This window comes from Ornithorhynchus anatinus, chromosome 1 (assembly GCF_004115215.2).
Source record: "Ornithorhynchus anatinus isolate Pmale09 chromosome 1, mOrnAna1.pri.v4, whole genome shotgun sequence".
Taxonomy (NCBI): domain Eukaryota; kingdom Metazoa; phylum Chordata; class Mammalia; order Monotremata; family Ornithorhynchidae; genus Ornithorhynchus; species Ornithorhynchus anatinus.
In genome coordinates, this window is record NC_041728.1 from 161,347,851 (window position 1) to 161,368,509 (window position 20,659).

The window sequence follows — 20,659 nt, forward strand, 5'->3', positions numbered from 1 at the left end:
TTTAGTACAGTGCTCTGCACATAGTAAGCACTCAATAAATACCACTAATTGATATCTGAAATCTACTTATAACAATATCGCCCCTCTAGACCGTCAGGTCCTGGAGGGGAGGCACATGTCTACTAATTCTGTTATAACGTACTCGCGACATTCAATAAATATGATCCGTGTGACTAGTGTTCCATCACTAATTAACATTAACTCTGAAGGGCTTTTACTAATAGGTACATAAAGTGTAACTGACTTACTTGATTGTCTGAAGAAACCTCACCCTATCATTGATCTCATCAGGGATCTTACTGAGAATCTGTTTCAGCGCTCTTGCCTTTTCATTCAGGTCCTGGAATTCAGGTTCCGGTCTTTCGATCATGTACTCTGATAAATAAGAACACACACACACACAATTTAGGTTACTTCACGCTTTTGTCTAATATCAGATTGCCCAGGTCTTGAAGTGAATGAGGCCCAAAGGGCTAAAAATCAGAGAGGCTATCGGGAGGTGATGGTATGGATGAAGACTCTACAGTACAAGACCGCTATTAAATGCCAGAGGAGCCCAATCACGGTATGATAAGATGTTATTTTATATCAGATTATCTGCTCATTTAACACTTTAAAAAAAATCTACTAAATCAGAGGTAGCACGTGAGAATATTGTCTAAGGCTTTGTTTACACTATTGTCCTCAAAATATCTGCTCTATCCTCTTCATTTTAGATTTCCCAATCTCAGCTCTTCATTGAGCATCTGTTGGTGTCACTGATTCTCTTATGTCCCACCCAGTTTAGCTGTGTTGGGATGAGCACAGGGACACAGCTCAGAAGCCGTTTCAGAATTTCAAGGAACGCAACCCTGTGCTGCCATCCGTTCTTGAGTACAGCCTATAAGGACGTAGCATGATGGATAGATCATGGGCCTGGGAGTCAGAAGGGCATGGGTTCTAATCCCGGCTCTGCCACTTGTCTGCTGTGTGACCTTGGGCAAGTCGCTTCGCTTCACTGGGCTTCAGTTACCTCATCTGTAAAATGGGAATGGAGATGGTGAGCCCAAATGGGACAGGGACTGTGTATACCCCAATTTGCTTATATCCACCCCAGCATTTAGAACCGTGCCTGGCACATAGAAAAAGCTTTAACAGATACCACAATAATAATAACAGCAGCAGCAATAATTATTATTAACTGAGGAAGTAGCTGAATATGGTGCCTGAGTAAGGTACAGGTCTCCCAACCATACAGAAGGTTGGATGACAATTCAGCTCTGTAAACTTTAAGTCTGAGGCGGGGGCTACTATTATGGTGCTGCCGGAGTCTTTTTGACGGTCTCCAACAAGGATGTGTTAGCCTAAGTAACTGGGTTTTCTATAGCTCTCTTTATCATCACTGTGTGTTGCTACCTAACAGAATTCTGTGACAGTTTGGCTTGTTGTTGTCAGGATATTGTCTGGGGATGAACATGGTTTTCCAAGTGCTGGCTGAAACCACTTCACTTTTTTTTTTTCCTGGGACTTAGCCTGTAAAAACTGGGTGATTTGATTTAAATAATTTACCATCATTTTCAGGTCGTCTTGGGTGTGGATCCCAAGAATGTTATCGTCTGCATAAAGGAACTCCTGAATTCTCGAAGACTTTGAATGATAACTCAGAGGACAGTCAGTTGTTAGGACTTTCCAGAGGAGTAGAGGCCTACTATGTAGCCCTCTTTCATGCTCACTGCAATCAGGAATGGATTAGACAGGGGACCCTTGGCTCTCACCCACTCACCCATTCTATTATGAAGAAGTCTCACTTCTTGACTAACTTCTCTGAGCGGCCATTTGTTTAATAACTTCCAGAGCCCAGATATACTGAAGGTATCAAATGCTTTGATGCCAAGACTATGAAAACTGTGCAGAATTCTCGGTGTAGTTCCCTGCGCATTTTTCATATTTGATATGCATCACATATACGTGTCTACTGAACCACGTTGTGGCCTGAAGCTACACTGTGATATTGGGAGTCTTTAGGTGGACAATGTTCTTAGTAGCCGATCCAAAAGTACTCTGGATATCATCTTGCCAGCGATGACAACTGCTATCGGTCTTTGGCTTTTCTCATTGAAAATGGGGAAGCAACACAGCCTAGTGGAAAGAGCCTGGAGCTGGGAGTCGGAGGACCGGGGCTCTAATCTCAGCTCCGCCACTTCCCTGCTGTGTGACCTGGGGGGAATCGCAACTTCTTTGAGCCTCAGTTTCCTCAACCGTAAAAGGGGATTGCAAATCTCTCTTCTCCCTCCTACTCAGACGGTGAACTCCGGGTAGGATAGGGATCATGCCCAAACGGATTCACTTGTATCTACCCCAGTGTTTAGAACAGTGCTTGACATTAGAGAAGCAGCATGGCTCAGTGGAAAGAGCATGGGCTTTGGAGTCAGAGGTCATAAGTTCGAATCCCAGCTCTGCCATTTGTCAACTGTGTGACTGTGGGCAAGTCACTTAACTTCTCTGTGCCTCAGTTACCTCATCTGTAAAATAGGGACTAAGACTGTGAGCCCCATGTGGGACAACCTGATTCCCCTGTGTCTACCCCAGCGCTTAGAACAGTGCTCTGCACATAGTAAGCGCTTAACAAATGCCAACATTATTATTATTATTATTAACATGCGCTTAATTACTATGCATCGCGTACTGGATAGAGCATGGGCCTGGGAGTCAGAAGGTCATGGGTTCTAATCCCGGCCCCGCCACTTGTCTGCTGGGCAGGTCACTTCACTTCTCTGTGGCTCAGTCACCTTATCTGTAAAATGGGGATTGAGACTGTGAGATCCACATGGGACAGGGACTGTGGCCAACCTGATTTTCTTGTAACCATCCCAACGCTGAGTACAGTGGCGGGCTCACAGTCACATAGCACTACAATCATAATTATTCTAATACCACCTTTGAGATCCTGTGGCATTCTCTCAGTCATCTGTATGTTGAGGAAGAGGTTGTACAAGTGCTTAATAATAATAATAGGTACGGTATTTGTTAAGCGCTTACTATGTGCGAGGCACTGTATAAACGCTGGGATGGAAATCAGTTGGACACAGCCCTTTGTCCCAATCTCAATCCCCATTTTACGGAAGAGATAACTGAGGCCTTGAGAAGTGAAGTGATTTGCCCAAGGGCACCCAGCAGAGAAGTGGCAGAGCCAGGATTAGAACCCTTCTAGACTGTGAGCCCGTGGTTGGGTAGGGATTGTCTCTATTTGTTGCTGAATTGTACTTTTCAGCCCTTAATACAGTGCTTTGCACAGAGTACACACTCAATAAATATGAATATGAATGAATGAACCCATGACCTTCTGACTCCCAGGCCCAGGCTCTATCCACTATGCAGAGTATCCCCCTCAGTGTTTACGGATCCCAGGGTGTATGCCACAGAATCCCATCTGATTTACCAGTTTCCATGGCTCTGACCGCTGCGATGACATCCCTAATATTTGGTATAGGCTCTGCACATAATGAGAGCTCAATAAGTACGACTGAATGAATACAACTGGCTGATCTCACTTATTTGGTTGTCTTGAATATTTTGCAGGTCCACAACTTCAGTACTAGAAAGAGTACAGAGAATACAGAAATGATCTCGCAATCTTTTAAACATTTCCTCAACGAGTTGGGATATTAATATTGTGGCATTTGCTAATAACTTGATATATACTAAGGACCTTGACAGGTATAATATACGAAGAGCGGACAAAGTCCCTGACCTAAATCAGGTTCACAGATAACAGTATCTTATCTCCATTTTTACATTTGGAAAAACTGAAGCCCAAGTAAGGTACGTGGCTTCTCCAAACTGACACAACTGGCAAGTGGCAGAGCCGGGATTAGAACCCAGATCTTATGAAGTCTAAATGAATTTTGAGGCCACTCAACATTAGGTTCTGAAAAAAAAATTCATGCTTAATACAAATCGAGACTCGAACACATTACAGCTAAACAATGTAAAATCGTACCTATATTCAATTAAGATAAAAAAACCCTATACAAAGGTTTTTTAAAAGTGAATGCCTGTTTGTCTTGAGAAAAAAAGAATACACCTCAATGTACAATAAAACCTCCGAGTGCATAGTAACGACTTACAAGTCTAAATGCGAAACTGCTAGTAGTATAATACTCGACAGGAGGACTTTCCCCCTGAATATGCTTGAAACAGATGGACTGCTGCACTAATAAGTGGGCAGTGTAAATATCTTTAGTCAATTTTTTAAATGTCCTCAGTTATGTGTTCTGGATTTGTAAACTGAAAGTCTTCTCAACCGTTCTGCTTGTTCAAAATGTGAATGTCCAATAATATAATCTAAACCATTTCCTGAAAGAGAACTCAGCAATGGCTCAGAACTATTATGGGGATAGACATTTCCCTTAATATTAATTGAGAAGTGGTATGGCCTAGTGGAAAGAGCATGAGTCTGGGAGCCAGGGGACCTGGGTTCTAATCTGGCTCTGCCAATCGCTTGCTGTGTGTCCTTGGGCTAGTCACTTAATAATAATAATGTTGGTATTTGTTAAGCGCTTACTATGTGCAGAGCACTGTTCTAAGCGCTGGGGTAGATACAGGTAATCAGGTTGTCCCACATAGGGCTCACAGTCTTCCTCTCCATTTTACAGATGAGGTAACTGAAGCCCAGAGAAGTTAAGTGACTTGCCCACAGTCACACAGCTGACAAGTGGCAGAATTGGGATTCAAATCCATGACCTCTGTCTCTGTGCAACAGTTTCCTCAACTGTAAAATGGGGATTAAACGCTACTCCCTCCTACTTTAACTGTGAGCCCCATGTGGGACAGGAACTGTGTCCCCGATAAACTCACATCTATCCCAGCACACAGAACAGGGCTTAACACCTAGTAAATGCTTAACAAATACCACAAGAAAAAAGAATTCAACAAAGCCATCTCCGCAGTGAAAATAATGACAGGGACTTATAATGGTATTTATTTACAGGGTGCTTACTGTGTGCAGAGCACTGTACTAGCTGCTGGGGAGAGTACAATGCAACAGAGTTGGGAGAAGCAGCGTGGCTCAGTGGAAAGAGCATGGGCTTTGGAGTCAGGGCTCATGAGTTCGAATCCCAGCTCTGCCACTTGTTGGCTGTGTGACTGTGGGCAAGTCACTTAACTTCTCTGTGCCTCAGTTCCCTCATCTGTAAAATGGGGATTAAGACTGTGAGCCCCATGTGGGACAACCTGATTCCCCTGTGTCTACCCCAGCGCTTAGAACAGTGCTCGGCACATAGTAAGCATTTAACAAATACCAACATTATTATTATTATTATTAGAAACGTTCTCTGCTCACAATGAATGAGCTTTGTCTAGAGGGGAAGACAGACATTAATATAAATACTTTATTATATAATTTCTAGATATGTCTAAAGGGCTGTGATTGCAAAACAGAACTAGTCAATCATATTTCTACTATTTTCCAATCACCACCACAAAAAATAGATCATTTTGGGTTGGTGTTTGTCATGAAACTCTATGTGTCCCCTTCTTAAACAACTCCAGTGGTTGCCTATCGACCTCCGCTCCAAACAAAAACTCCTCACTCTAGGCTTCAAGGCTCTCCATCACCTTGCCCCTTCCTACCTCTCCTCCCTTCTCTCTTTCTACCGCCCACGCCGCACGCTCCGCTCCTCTGCCGCCCACCTCCTCACCGTCCCTCGGTCTCGCCTATCCCACCGTCGAACCCTCTTTTTCCCCTTTTCCCTCTGCTCCTCCACCTCTCCCTTCCCATCCCCACAGCACTGTACTCGTCCGCTCAACTGTATATATTTTCGTTACCCTATTTATTTTGTTAATGAATTGTACATCGCCTTGATTCTATTTAGTTGCCATTGTTTTTACGAGATGTTCTTCCCCTTGACGCTGTTTATTGCCATTGTTCTTGTCTGTCCGTCTCCCCCGATTAGACTGTAAGCCCGTCAAACGGCAGGGACTGTCTCTATCTGTTGCCGACTTGTTCATGCCAAGCGCTTAGTACAGTGCTCTGCACATAGTAAGCGCTCAATAAATACTATTGAATGAATGAATGAAAAGATGATTATCTTGGGGAACATGACTGTCAAACAATTGCCAGAGAAAGCTGAAAGGACACACTCTTCTTTCATTTACCTTCTACATCATCGGCTGCCATACGCAGAAGCGACTCTGTAAAGTTAACCTCCACGCTTTTTTTCTCCAGAATTTTCATTATGATGTCTTGTGTAAGACCTGGATTTTCTTTTTCAGCCTATAGTAAAAGAGAGTTGAATCAGGAATGGGAGATAGAAAAAAATTTTAGAACACTAAATTTGGTTATATTAGAAATCCATGCAGTCATAATGGCAAAATGTTTTTCACAAATGAATCTTTACGAAAATGAAAGACTATTTTGATTTTCCACCACCTTTCCACAACATCCCACCCGTTTTTCTCCTTTAGAGTGAACTTAATGAAAAACATCAAATTCTTTCCACGCAAACTTGCAAAACCTAAAACGCTAGCTCACTAAATGATAAAGGGATCTTAGTTTTCTTAGGTAACACATATTAAGCATTAATCCCTTTGCCTAGGCAACACAGAATACGCCTTTTGAGCTTACATTTCTGGTTCATATCTCTTTTAGGATCCAAAAGGGATTTTACCCTTTTATTTATTTGGCTTAATGTTGGAAGAAACATGTCAGTGTCACATTAGAGTCTTCACTGTAGAGCTCTGCATGGAAGTCTCAAAGAACAAGTCAACGGGGGCATGGAAAGGGCTAGACACACACAGCCCATGATCCACAATTTTAGATAACTTCTATCTAAAGGAGCAGTGGATCCCAAAATGTACAATGGTTGCGATGTTAGTATGCATGCATGGATGCCCTGCTCAATTCACTTTTAGCAGTGTACACGAGAGGGAAAAAAAAAATCCACCCCTAACATGCTGCACACATGCAATCTACATCCACCAAGCCAAACTGGCTTGAACCTGGATCCAGGATTTTGACAACTGCAGTCTTCTAAAACCAACAAATATTTTCTCATTTTGGGGATCGGTGAATTGTATCTTATGCCTTTCAGGTATGCTCCTTTTATTCCAAGAACATTTCAATTATTACTTATACAATCTACTTTATGTATCACTGAGAATGCAAGTTCATACTGTCCCTACTCTTTTAGTTTCCTTTTCGCTCCTTTAGTTTCTTTTTCATTAGGTTTTATAAGTAAAGCAAAAATAAAGCTTGGCTATTGAAACAGAAAGACTATAAATCACACATCGGTCTCAATCCAGACATCAGTTTGCTGTCAAATGTTATTGTTTCTGCTAAATCATTTTGATAGCTGGCAAAATGATCCTACAGTTTACAAGAGAACTCGTTCTGACACTTCAGCATGAGTTTGAAAGATAAAATATAAGGAAAAAAAGAAGAACAGGTCTACAAAGGTTAAGCCCACCTTGGTAGCGAGCATTCTGATTAACCTGGAGATTTTTTTACCCCATCATTGATGGTTGTAGCAGACAGTGTAACTGTTTGCAATCATATTTTACTATTTAAACAGAGTACAACACTGGACTGAACTGTGTCCCCAACTGTATCTCTCCAAGAAACTTTTTGGAGAAATAGCAATTTAAACCCAGGACTGTGGGTTTATGCCAACCACAGTGAATTTCAAAGTCCTAAAAGTACTATAGTATGTATGCTGTAGAAAATGAATATTTTTGATTAAGTTGTTAGGCCACAACTTTACAATGGATTAGAATACGATCCTAATGGGGCTTTGCTTATTAAGCAAAACATTCTCTCCAAGTAGTATTTTTTTAAACGGATATGGATATTTCAGTAAGATTGGGGGAAGCATAAAAGGTCTGCTAGTAGCCCATCGGGATTTAACACAGTAACCAAGCAATCACCGGCACTTACTGTGCCCTTCCTGTGTGCACAGCACTTTAGTAAGCACTTGGGAGAGCTGCTAGACACGTTCCCTGCCCACGACGAGAAAAGCGCCACACGTCCCTTTTTAAAAGAACCGTACTTTGCAGTACTGTCAGTTCTGCTGTAACTCATGCTTCCATAATATGTTCTGATGAAATTACGGAACTCTTTTTCTCGTGACACGGGTCTGCTGGGATGAGATCTCGGAGGAAACGATTTCGCACGTGTGGGCGGTGGGCATGGCCCGAGTACTCTAACACAAGTTGTCTGTAATGAGAGATCTTTCGGGAGCACAATAATGGCATTAAAGGAGAAATGACTAGTCAAGATGTGGTGCGCCTGAATGTTTTCATCTAATGCATAATTCATGCCCTTTCAATCAACTACATCTGAATAGAAATTAAAGATGATTCACGAATAAAAGTATACGAACAGGAAGACGGGTGCCCTGGTCCCGATCCTTGCCACGGCTCACACTCCTATTCCAGTGCTAATCTTTCCCTCCACGTGACCCACACCTGTCTCACTTCTCTTTAAGTTGTCCTAAATGGCTACAGGCCTTAGGACTCAAGCCTGCTGGCTTTCCCAGAGGCTTCTCCTTCTTCCTCCTCCCTTCTCCTGCCTCAAGGTTCAGCCTTGTCCACAGCCTGACTTCCAAACTCCTCTAGTGCTAACCTTCTCTCTGTGTCTCGATCTTGTCTGTCTCTCCACCGACCCCTAGCCCGCGTCCTGCCTCGGGCCTGAACGCCCTCCCTCCTCAAACCTGACAATCACTCTCCCACCCATTCAAAGCCTTATTGAAAGTACATCTCCTCCAAGAGGCCTTCCCAAACTAAGCCCCACTTTTCCTCAACTCCCACTCCTTTCTGCACCACCCTGACTTGCCCCTTTGCTCTTTCCCCTCTCCCAGCCCCACAGCACTTATGTACATAGCTGTAATTTTACTTGTATTGATGTTTGACTTCCCGCCCCCGTCTAGAGTACGAGCAGGTTGTGGGCAGGGAGTGTTACTGTTTATTGTTGTATTGTACTTTCCCAAACACTTAGGACAGAGTTCAATAAGTACGACTGAATGAATGGGGAAATGGTTTCTCTGAATCAGGGAGATGGGATTGGGAAATGATGGGAATATTTATGCAAAGAGAAAAAAGCATGTAAATAGTTGAGAACCTAATCATTTAAGGTATAAGAAGTTCACCATTATCAAATTTAAAAAATGGTTCCGGTTTGGGTGGCAGATGACTCAAAGACCGCAAGTTTACAGGTATATAATATCAAAAACTACTTTCAAAACGCTATTAAAACCTTTTCGTTTCCACCTATTAGTTCGTCCTCAGCCCAGATCTTATTTTTCTTGCAGACATGGACTTTTTACTACCAGCTACTGACATTATCAATATCAAAATAACAATATTAAAAATTTAAAAACATGAGACATAACCACTGTAATACACACACACAATTTGACACAATAGTAGAAGATGAATATTTTACAGTTTTTCAATTACTAGAGGACAAAGATAAATGCTTTCGAAAAGACTCTTTTCTTTTGTTCAAGTTTGAAACTATGAAATCCATATTGAAAAAGTGGAAGGCAGGTATACTTATTTCAGAAGAAAGTATAGTGTAATATTACTGCGAAACTTTGATTCAGCTATAACTTACATTTTAAGCACTGTTTAACAAATTAACTTCTCACCTTAATGAAAGCTGCTCTCAGGGTCTGAGCAGCAGAGAGGTTTACTCGTTCTAGCTGCAAGAAAAAATTGAAATCATTAGCATCTGAATTTATCAAGAAAGATTCGTATATTTATTGAGTCTCCTTCTTTGAGTGAGATCCCGAGGGAAGAATACCAGATTCTCAGAGCCAAAGGGAGGAGAAAATAAGTTACCTCCAAGCCCTTCCTAATGCAGCCCCCTTTCCCAGAAGAATCACAGTTGCTTTAAAAGTTTGGAGTAGCAGAAATTACTAAGCTCATGTTCCTTGCCCACAAAGAGCTAATGAGGACAGAGACATAAAAATCTCTATAGCTTGAGTAAGCAAAATCAGTAATTGAATGTACTACTGAATAAACTTACATGGAAGTGCTGAGGATTGGTAGAGGCAAATGTTGAAATTTAAGAAATGGCAGGTGGGGTCCCAAAGCTTGAGGTGGAGGGGATTCATAGGGAAGTCCTGTTGAAAGGGTGGGATTTTAGAAGGGCTCTGAATTGAGAGAGAGCTGCCATCTGAAAGATTTGACTGCTAAGAGGAAGATCCGGGCTGGGGGGACACCACAAACCAGGGAACGAAGGTGGGAGTTGACAGGACGTTCTGTTAGATGGGAGGAATGAAAAGCGACAGCTGGAGAGGAGAGGTTTAAAGGAGCAGATACATAAGAAGGGGAGATCTGGCGAAGAGCCTTGAAATTAAATGTGAGATGTTTTAGCTTCTTATTTACATACTTGTTAAGCTTTTATTATGTGTCACGCACTATTCTAAGCGCTGGGGTAAATACAGGCTAATCGGATTGGACCCGATCCCTGTCTCACGTGGGGTTCTTTTAATCCACATTTTACAGTTGAGGAAACTGACGCACTGAAAAGTTTAAGTGATTGTCCAAGGTCACCCGGCAAGCAACTGGCAGAGCCGGGATTAGAATCCTGATCTTTCCCCTGGGCCACACTGCTTTTCAAAAGTTTGCTTTTTGCTTAATAGAGAGGGAAACGGACGAGAAAGCATGGGGTTTTGGGGAATGGAGAGATGCATGCTGAACTTCAGGAAGATGATTTAGTCTGGAATTACATATATATACAATTTTTAGAAAAGAAAAAGCAAAGCGAGTGGGTAAGACTAAGGAGGAAGCTATGAGCTACTGATGTTCAGGTTGGGTGCAACATGGGGGAGGGATAAGAGACTAAGGCAGATAAGGCAGATAGAGAAGCAGTGTGGCTCAGTAGAAAAAGCTCGGGCTTGGGAGTCAGCGGTCATAGGTTCGAATGTTGGCTCTGCCACCTGTAAACTGTGTGACTTTGGGCATATCACTTAACTTCTCTTTGTCTCAGTTACCTCATCCATAAAATGGGGATTAAGACTGTGAGCCTCACGAGGGACTACCTGATTATCCTGTATCTACCCCAGTGCTTAGAACAGTGCTCTGCACATAGTAAGCACTTAACAAATACCAATATTATTATTATCATTATAAGACTTCAGACACGACAAAGGAAGAGGGCAAACAAGAGGAAGGGAAAAGGTTGGCGGTGGGGGAGGGAAGGTACAGGAGGGAGAGGGTCCAGACTTACTGAATCCTCTGCAACCCAAAGTGACCTCTCCCTGAATGAAAGATGAACTAGAGACCAATCTAGTTTTAGTCTTCAGAGACCAGGTATATTGGGGGAAAGATTGAGGAATTTCTTAACTGTAAATTTCTCTAAATGGCTTGAGACATGACTGGATCATCCTTTGCTGAAATAGGCTGAGTAAAAAATGCCATGTGGATATGGATAGCCAGGGAGTCCAGCTGCCTATCCAAACCTCTCAAAACACTCATCCGGTAACAGAAGCACCAAGAGAAGTGGGCCCAGTTCCCCAAAGACCTGTGACCCTGCTTCAGTCTTATTCCACAAAGTTTTTACCCAGGATCAATATTACTTGGGTATTTATATTACCAGGCCCGTATAACAGATTCTAGCACACTAGTATAATTTTGTCCACAGCTAAAACGTAAAAAAAAAAAATAGGTGGAAACTACATGCATGAAGGTAGGATCTCTTCATTCAAAGCACAATATGAAAGAGAGGGTGGGGAAAGAGAGAAAGACAGGACAGGCATTCTCATAATCTCTGAAAATCACCAGATCTTCAGGAAAGTGATGAGAAATTATTTTAGCTCAGATTAGGTCATCAGGTTTCCGAGACTGCCTCTGTTTAGCATTTCCATGTGTTATCTACTTGATTTCTGGGCTTTACTTGATAATTAGTCCATCAATATTAGGTTTTGGGTGCTTACAGTGGGAAGAGCATGGCACTAAACCCTTGAGAAAATGATGATAATAATGATAATAATTGTATGTGTTAAGCACTTATTATGTGCCAGGCATGGTACTAAGCACTGGGGTGGATACTAGCAAAGCGAGTAAATAGTAACAATAATCATTAAGGTATTTAAGCGCTCTCTGTGGGCTCACAGTCTCAATCCCATTTCACAGAGGAGGTAACTGAGGCCCAGAGAAGTGAAGTGACTTGCCCAAGATCACAAAACAGACCCATGACCTTCTGACTCCCAGGCCCATGATTTATCCACTATGCCATACGCAATACAAGCAAAATGGTAGACATTAAGCTAAAGCAAGAAGACTACTCCTTCTCCGCTATCCTGGAATAGCTCATTAAATCCACTTCCAAGGTGCCTTGCCATAAGTACCTCTTACTTCTGTGCCTGAAAAACAGCTCTAAATCCTCTACAGGGGTTAAGATATTATGCTGGCTATGAAGCTCTTAGAAAAACCTGCAGAACTTCCAGGAGCGAGGCCATATTAAAAACACTCAACTACTGAAAATGCATGGAACCGTCAATCTATTTGAGTAGCATATAGTATTTTGGAAAGGTTCGTTTATTAATAAATGAGAAGAAGTATTTTTGTATTTTATAGGTGAACAGCTAACTCCCATGATAACTTCTCACTCAATAGATGGGGGTCATGCTTTGTTTTGTTTTTTAAACCATCTGGGTTGCAGGAGATGGACACCAAATTTTTATTTTCAATATTTAGAAGAATTTTCATATTAAGCACCATATAGATAAGGGCTAGTCATAAATTAAATATTACCATTCCAGAAATACAGTAATACAGCTTCTATACTTCAAAGGGGCATGTTGTGGGGAAAGGAGAGGGAATGTGGAATGAAGGTTTAATTGAGAAGTAGCATGACCTAGTGTCAAAAGTGGCAGTCCTGAGAGTCAAAAGAACCTGGGTTCCAATCCTGGCTCTGCCACTTGTCTCCTGTTTGACCTTGGGTAATTCACATACCTTCTCGGTGACTCAGTTACTTTATCTGTAAAATGGGGATTAATAATAATAATAATAATGTTGGTATTTGTTAAGCGCTTACTATGTGCCGAGCACTGTTCTAAGCGCTGGGGTAGACATAGGGGAATCAGGTTGTCCCACGTGGGGCTCACAGTCTTAATCCCCATTTTACAGATGAGGGAACTGAAGCACGGAGAAGTTAAGTGACTTGCCCACAGTCACACAGCCGACAAGTGGCAGAGCTGGGATTCGAACTCATGAGCCCTGACTCCAAAGCCCGTAAGACTCTGAGCCCCAAGTGGGACAGGAACGGTGTCCAATCAGATTGGCTTGTCACCATCCCAGCACTCAGCACAGTGCCTGATATATAGTAAACGTTAAATACCATAAAAAAAAACAAATGAAGAGATTGCATACCAATACCTTCAAAGCCCTGCTGAAAGCTCACCTCCTCCAGTAGGCCTTCCCAGACTAAGTCCCCCATTTCCTCTGTTCCCCCTCCCCTCCCCATTGCCCCGACCAGCTCCCTTTACTCTACCCACTTCCCCACCCCACAGCACTGGTGTATATATACATATTTATAATTAAAATTCTATTTATTTAAACTGATGCTACTGATGCCTGTTTACTTGTTTTGTTGTCTGTCTCCTATTCTAGACTGTGAGTCCATTGTGGGCAGGGACTGTCTCTGTTGCTGAACTGTACTCCCCAAGTGCTTAGTTTAAGTGCTCTGCACACAGTGAGTGCTCAATAAATACAACTGAATGAATGAATACCTAATGACTTATCTCCAAATGGCCCATACTGTCATCAGCAGCAGCACTTGCTGTGTGCCTACGATGTGCAAAAGCACTGAATAAGACAACTGAGGAAGAACACAGAAAATATACACAATCTTTAATGATGATAATGATATTCGTTACGTACTTAGTATCTGCCAAGCACTATATTAAGCAATAGGGTAGATGAGAGATAATTGGGTAAAACAAAGTACCTCCCCGAAATGGGACTCACAGTCTAAGTGGGAGGGAGAACAGTCGCTGAATCCCCATTTTACAGAGGAGGAAACAGGCACAGAGAAGTTAAGTGACTGGAAATGAGTGGAAACAGATGCATCGGTTAAGTGAGAAAACAGGTATAAATAATTGAACCAAAGAAATAAACTTCAACCACAAGGAGCAGTCTGGCCGAGCTCAGAGGCGGTGACTAAAAGTATCCATAATAAAATGATTGTTTACTCTCTTCCCGTAAGATTCACAGGGTGGAGAACTACACGAATTTCCCAGGAGTTATTCCAGGATTTCGACAGCTTGAGATAGACTTCAAGTTCAATCAAAAATATTCCCTACTTTAATTTGAAATAGGATTGGAAATGAACTAATAGTGTATCCATCCTTAAGAGGAGGAAAATGGAAGACACAAGCAATTATGGGCTAAGTCAGCTTAACACGCGTACCAGGGAACAGAGCAGCATGAATCAATTACTCAATCAACCCTATTTACTGAGCACTTAGGTGTGTGCAGAGCACTGTACTAAGACTTTGGAAGTATACAATAAACAGAGCTGGTAGACACATTTCCTGCCCACAATGACCTTACAGCCTAGAGGGGAAGAGAGACATTAGTATAAATAAATTGCAGCTATGTACATAAGGGCTGTGGAACTGAGGGAGGGGTGAATAAAGGGTGCAAATAGAAGCGCAAGGGCGATACAGAAGGGAATGGGAGAAGAGGAGATGAGGGCTTGGGTGGGAAGGGCCTCTTGGAGGAGATGTGCCTTCAATAAGCCTTTGAAGGTGGGGAGAGTGAGTGCAGAGCGAGTGCTCAGATAGGAAGGAGGAGGGAATTTTAGGCCAGAGCCAGGATGTGGTCAAGAGATCAGTGGTGAGATACGCAGATTCATTCAATAGTATTTAACGACCGCTCACTATGTGCAGAGCACTGTACTAAGCTCTTGGAATGGACAAATCGGCCACAGATAGAGACAATCCCTGCCCATTGAGGGGCTTACAGTCTAATCAGGGGAGCAGATGGACAAAAACAAGACAACTTAATCACGATAAATAGAATCAAGGGGCTCTACACCTCATTAACAAAATTAATTGGGTAATAAAAATATCTTCAAATGAGCACAGTGCTGAGGGGAAGGGAGAAGGGGAGGAGCAGAGGGAAAGGGGGGAAAAGGGGTTTAGCTGAGGGGAGGTGAAGGGTGGGCAGAGAGGGAGCAGAGGGAAAAGGGGAAGCTCAGTCTGGGAAGGCCTCTTGGAGGAGGTGAGCTCTCAATAGGGCTTTGAAGAGGGGAAGAGAGTGAGATTGAGATACAGTGAGTAAATTGCTTATTGTTCGTTTTATGTTATTTGTTAATGATATTTGAGAAGCAGCATGGTTTAGGGGATAGAGCATGGGAGTCAAGAGGACCTGGGTTCTAATTCCAACACTGTCTGCTGTGTAAACTTGGGCAAGGCACAATTTCTATGGGCCACAGTTACCATATTTGTAAAATGGCAATTAAGAATGTGAGCCCCAGGAAGGAAGGGGGAATTAATTCGTATGTACCCCAGCACTTACAACATTGTTTGGCAGATAGTAAGTGCTTCAGAAGTACCATGATTATTATTATTATTATTATTATTATTATTAAGCACTGTTCTAAGTACTGGGTTATATATAAGTAACCAGGGTGGACACAGTCCATGTCCCACATGGGGCTCACAGTCTTCAACCCCATATACAGATGAGGGAACTGAGGCACAGAGAAGTTAAGTGATTTGCCCAAAGTCACACAGCACACCAAAGGCAGAGTCGAGACTGGAAAAGTGCTCTGAACACAGTAAGTGCTCATTAACTATGAAGGATTGGTCAGATCCTTATTAGAGGTCACTGTATTTATTAATAATACTAATAATCATATTTGTTAAGCACTTACTATGTGCCAACCATTGTTCTAAGTGCTGGGGTAGATATGAGGTAATCAGGCTCATGTTGGGCTCACAGTCTTAATCCCCATTTTACAGTTGAGGTAACTGAGGCACCGAGAAGTGAAGTAACTGGCACAGAGTCGACACAGCTGATAAGTGGCGGACTCAGCATTAGAACCCAGGACCTCTGACTCCCAAGCCTGTGATTTTTGCACTAAGCCACATACAACGGAAACTAGACGCAGCTCACAAGAGAGTGTCAAAAATGTTTCAAGTATGGGGAAATACTCTATTCGGCTAGAGAAAAACATTCTCTGAGTTTATGAAATTCTCAGGAGGGAGAGGATGAATAGCTTTTCTGCCAAATCTACTAAATAACTGCAGAACAGGAAACGAACCGGTAAGGATAGACAAATTCTTGATGAGGTATCTACCGACTCTGTTATAGTGGACTCTCCCAAGCACTCAGTAAAGTGCACTGCACAGAGTAAGAGCTCAATCAATATAACTGACTGACATCAGGATGATCACACCCTGGAATGGACTAAGTGAGATTACGGCATCCACCTCACTGAAGATCTCTAAGAGAACAAAACCGACCTGTCCGGACGTTCAGTAATTCGCCTACGTGGAGGAAAGGGTTGGATCAGGTGAACACGCAACGTTCCACCCAGTTGAATTATTTCATTTCACTCACTCATCTGGCACTAGGGCATCAACAGCAGTTATCATAAATACAGTCTTTCTGCTGTACAAGGCACTGATTAAACTGTAAGCCCGTCAATGGGCAGGGATTGCCTCTGTCACCGAATTGTACATTCCAAGCGCTTAGTACAGTGCTCTGCACACAGTAAGCGCTCAATAAATACTAGCGAATGAATGAATGATCAGATAATACTACAGTAAGTTTTGGGGACTGCACTGGGGAAAAAAAAAGGTACAAAAATTAAAGAGTGATTAAAATGACTGAATGTTAATAGATTCTGTTCCGGCTTAAAGGGATTGGGATAGTTTAGCCTCATAATAAAGTGCTAAAAAGCGATGGAAGTCTTCAGATGCATAAACCCTCTTTATTGAGGTCACTGATTAGTTGCTTTCCAGGGGCAGTGAGTCACTTGGCTCTGTCAGAAGTCAGTGCCAGCTCTTCAAACACGATTCATCACTCTCCAGTTAAAATTCTCATATGTGGACTCTAACAAGCAATGGCATCTATGGAGCATTTACTGCATATAGTGAGCATGTTACTAAGCGCTTGGAAAAGTAAAATACAAAAGCCAGTGGACACGATTGCTACCCATAAGGAGTTTACAGTTTACAGGGGAGAGGACATTAAAATATGGACGGGGAATCTACGCTAGATTTTTAAAATAATAACACTGCATTACTCAAGACTGTTCACTCATGCACAGGTGTGGCCTACTGGATAGAGGATGGGCATCAGAAAGCCCTGAGTTCTAATCTCAGCTCCAGCACTTGTCTGCTGTGTGACCGTGGCCAAGTCACTTAACTTCTCTGTGCCTGTTCTCTCATCTATAAAATGAAGATTAAGTCTGTGAGCCCTATGTTACAGGGACTGTGTCCAGCCTGATTACCTTATATCTACCCCAGCACTTGAAACAGTGCCCGGCATTCGTTCATTCGATCATATTTATTGAGGGCTTGCTGTGTGCAGAGCACTGTACTAAGCACTTGGGAAAGTACAGAGCAACAAACAATAGACACATTCACACTCCCTGCCCACAATGAGCTTACAATACTAATAATGACATTTGTTCAGCACTTATTACTTGCCAAGCAGTGTTCTAAGTACTGGAGAGAGAATAAGTGCTTAAAAAATACCATTAAAAAAAATTCACGCTGTCATGCACTCTGGAGAGATAGGGGAGGGGAAAGACGACATTATCCCTTGCGTAAACTCCAAAGGGGGCTCCCTCTTTCTCAGCCAACCTATGATGAACAACTTAAGGAAGTACCTGAAGAATCAGGGTATCTGGACCATTACTGGCAACCATTAATTCCAATACGATCGACGGCAGAAAGTAGTTGGTTGCTGCAGCCATCCGCCCCAGAGCCCCAGGCCAATGCAGTTTTGGGGTTCACAGGAGGTATCCCCCTCTTGCTCACCTCCCTCCACAGGGGGAAAGGGTAGGTGGAAACCGCAGTCACCCACCCAGAACCTTCGTTTCTTACCATTTAAGATGGTGGGCTAGTCAGGAAGGAGCAGTGAGGAGCCTGAGGACGGTTCCCGCCCAACAGTTACTGGGAGAGACTTACTACTTCTATTTATACACTGCCAACTTATTTTTGCTCAATCTCTCCTGTAATTACTTCCACGGGTATGTCCTCCTCTGGCTCCTTTACCCCACCCAACCAATTCTGACTATGAACTTGCATAAGGGCAGAAACTGTGACTGGATCAATATCCCCCTCCAGCACTTGACATGGTGATTCAAGCACAGCGACTGTTTTAATATCAACACTACCACTCCAACCGTAAATTGCAGAGTAATAATCCGGAGCTTAACGAAGAAGTCTCAAATATGTGGTGCGACTACGCTTACCTCATTAAACACTGGATACATTACTGCATAAAGCGGCATGGAAACCATAGAAGTGGTCTCTGCTTCATTCTTCATCTCTTCCATTGTCATCCTCATTCAAAGTCCCACTGTAAAACAAAAACGATGCTAAGAAGCAAGAACTCCTCCACTCCGATACGTTCTAGCGTGCTGTGACGTACAATACGGCATACGAAAATTATGATTGCTAACCAGGAAAACGAGAGGCCATGCTTTCATTTAAAAATCTTAAGTCAGCTAGATTTATCAATCGATGGTACTGAATGAGTACTTACTATGTGCAGAGCATTGTACTATATGCTTGAGAGATTAACAGTATGGTAATTATGCAAAAACCACCAAATTCCTAATCTGACTTCTATTTAATAGAGTTTAAAATTACAAACGGTAATCCTTCCATTGAAACAGAAATAAGTTAATTTTAGGTGTTTTTTTATGTTTTTCCAGGGGTACTTTTTAAAGAGCTTTCTTTGTGCCAGGCACTGTACTCATTGCTGGGGTAGAAACAAGATAATCAGGTTGGACAGAGTCTGTGTCCCATATGGGGCTCACAGTCTAAACAGGAGGGAGTGGTGCTTAATCCCTGGGAAAATTTAGGCACAGAGAAGTTAAATGACTTGCTCAAGGTCACACGGCAGAGGAGTGGTGGGGTCAGGCCTAGATCCCAGGCTCGTGCTCATTCCACCAGGCCACACGGCTTCCCTTACCTCGCCTATTTTTAATGGCATTTGTTCAGCGCTTACTATGTGCCAGGCACTCTCCTGAACGCTGGAGGAGACACAAGTTAATCAGGTTGGACGCAGACCATGTCCGACACGGGGCTCGCTGTAGTAACCCCCATTTTATAGACGAGGGAACTGAGGCGCAGGAGTTAGGTGACCTGCCCGAGGTCACGCTGTAGACAAGTGGAGGAGCTGGAATTAAAACCCAAGTCCTTCAGAATCCCAGGCCCATGCTCTGCTAGGCCACGCTGCCTCTCTAGAAACCTATTCCTCAGGAAAGCATTAAATTCAGCTACCACGATGGGAGAGTTAAACAAAGATTAAGCTCTTCTTCCAGTGAATACCAAATACAAATCAGCAGGGTGAGCATTATCATAATGACATTTTGCCCACTAAGTAGTATTGTGCACATCAAGTCATCTGTCAACAACTATGGCTGAGAGTGAAGTTAAACAATTTCCCAGTTATACTTTCTTCTTGTTTTCCTTTATGGTCCCAGATACTACTGCATAAATGCACGAACTTCATTCTTCCAAACAAAGTCTCATATTTCTTACATTGAACTGGGCTTTTATATAAATTTAAGGCCATTGCTGTGTGTTAGTGTGTGGGGTCTGGGGTGGTGAGAGTATATTTGAGAAGCGGCATGGCTCAGTGGAAAGAGCCCAGGCTTGGGAGTCAGAGGTCATGGGTTCGAATCCCGGCTCTGCCACTTATCAGCTGTGTGACTGTGGGCAAGTCACTTCACTTCTCTGTGCCTCAGTTACCTCATCTGTAAAATGGGGATTAAGACTGTGAGCCTCACGTGGGACAATCTGATTACCCTGTATCTCCCCAGCGCTTAGAACAGTGCTCTGCGCATAGTAAGTGCTTAAGAAATACCAACATTATTATTATTATTATTAAAATGGGGATTAAGACTGTGAGCCCCACGTGGGACAACCTGATGACCTAATATCTAGCCCAACACTTAGAATAGTGCTGGCCACATACTAAGCATTCAACAAATACCATGATTATTGTTATTATTATTATTACAATATTAAAAACCCCCAGACACATTATTGCCCAGAACGAGCTTCCAGCCTAAAGGGAGGGGCAGACATTAATATAAATTTGAAAAAACCATAAATAAATTACAGACTATACATATATCTCTAAGAACATAAAGAAAAAAAAACACCAAGATATCATCGGGTGCTTAAGACTGGAATTGAATTATTGAGCGCTTACTCTGTGCAGATCACCGAACTGAGTCCTTGGGAGAGTACAGGATAACAAAGTTGGTAGCCACGTTCCCTGTCCAGAATGATTAAGTTGTCTTGTTTTTGTCCGTCTGTCTCCCCCAGTTAGACTGTGAGCCCGTCATTGGGCCGGGATTGTCTCTATCTGTTGCCGAACTGTCCATTCCAAGCGCTTAGTACAGTGCTCTGCACATAGTAAGTGCTCAATAAATACTATTGAATAAATGAATGAATCATTCTCACTCTCAATTATTGCTAGC

At 42.6% G+C, this 20,659-nt stretch overlaps 1 protein-coding gene across 3 annotated transcripts in view; it reads right to left on the reverse strand.

The window, feature by feature from the left end:
• PDCD10 (programmed cell death 10) overlaps positions 1-20,659 on the reverse strand; it is a 52,138-nt gene that overhangs the window by 16,850 nt on the left and 14,629 nt on the right. For all 3 annotated transcript variants that reach the window (XM_029069855.2, XM_029069845.2, XM_029069860.2), the window contains 4 exons: positions 18,416-18,522; positions 9,624-9,677; positions 6,136-6,253; positions 249-375 (listed from right to left, as the gene is read on the reverse strand). In XM_029069855.2, coding sequence (XP_028925688.1) covers positions 249-375; positions 6,136-6,253; positions 9,624-9,677; positions 18,416-18,511 — 395 coding nt within the window. In that variant the 5' untranslated portion in view covers positions 18,512-18,522. The remainder of the gene's footprint in view (positions 1-248; positions 376-6,135; positions 6,254-9,623; positions 9,678-18,415; positions 18,523-20,659) is intronic.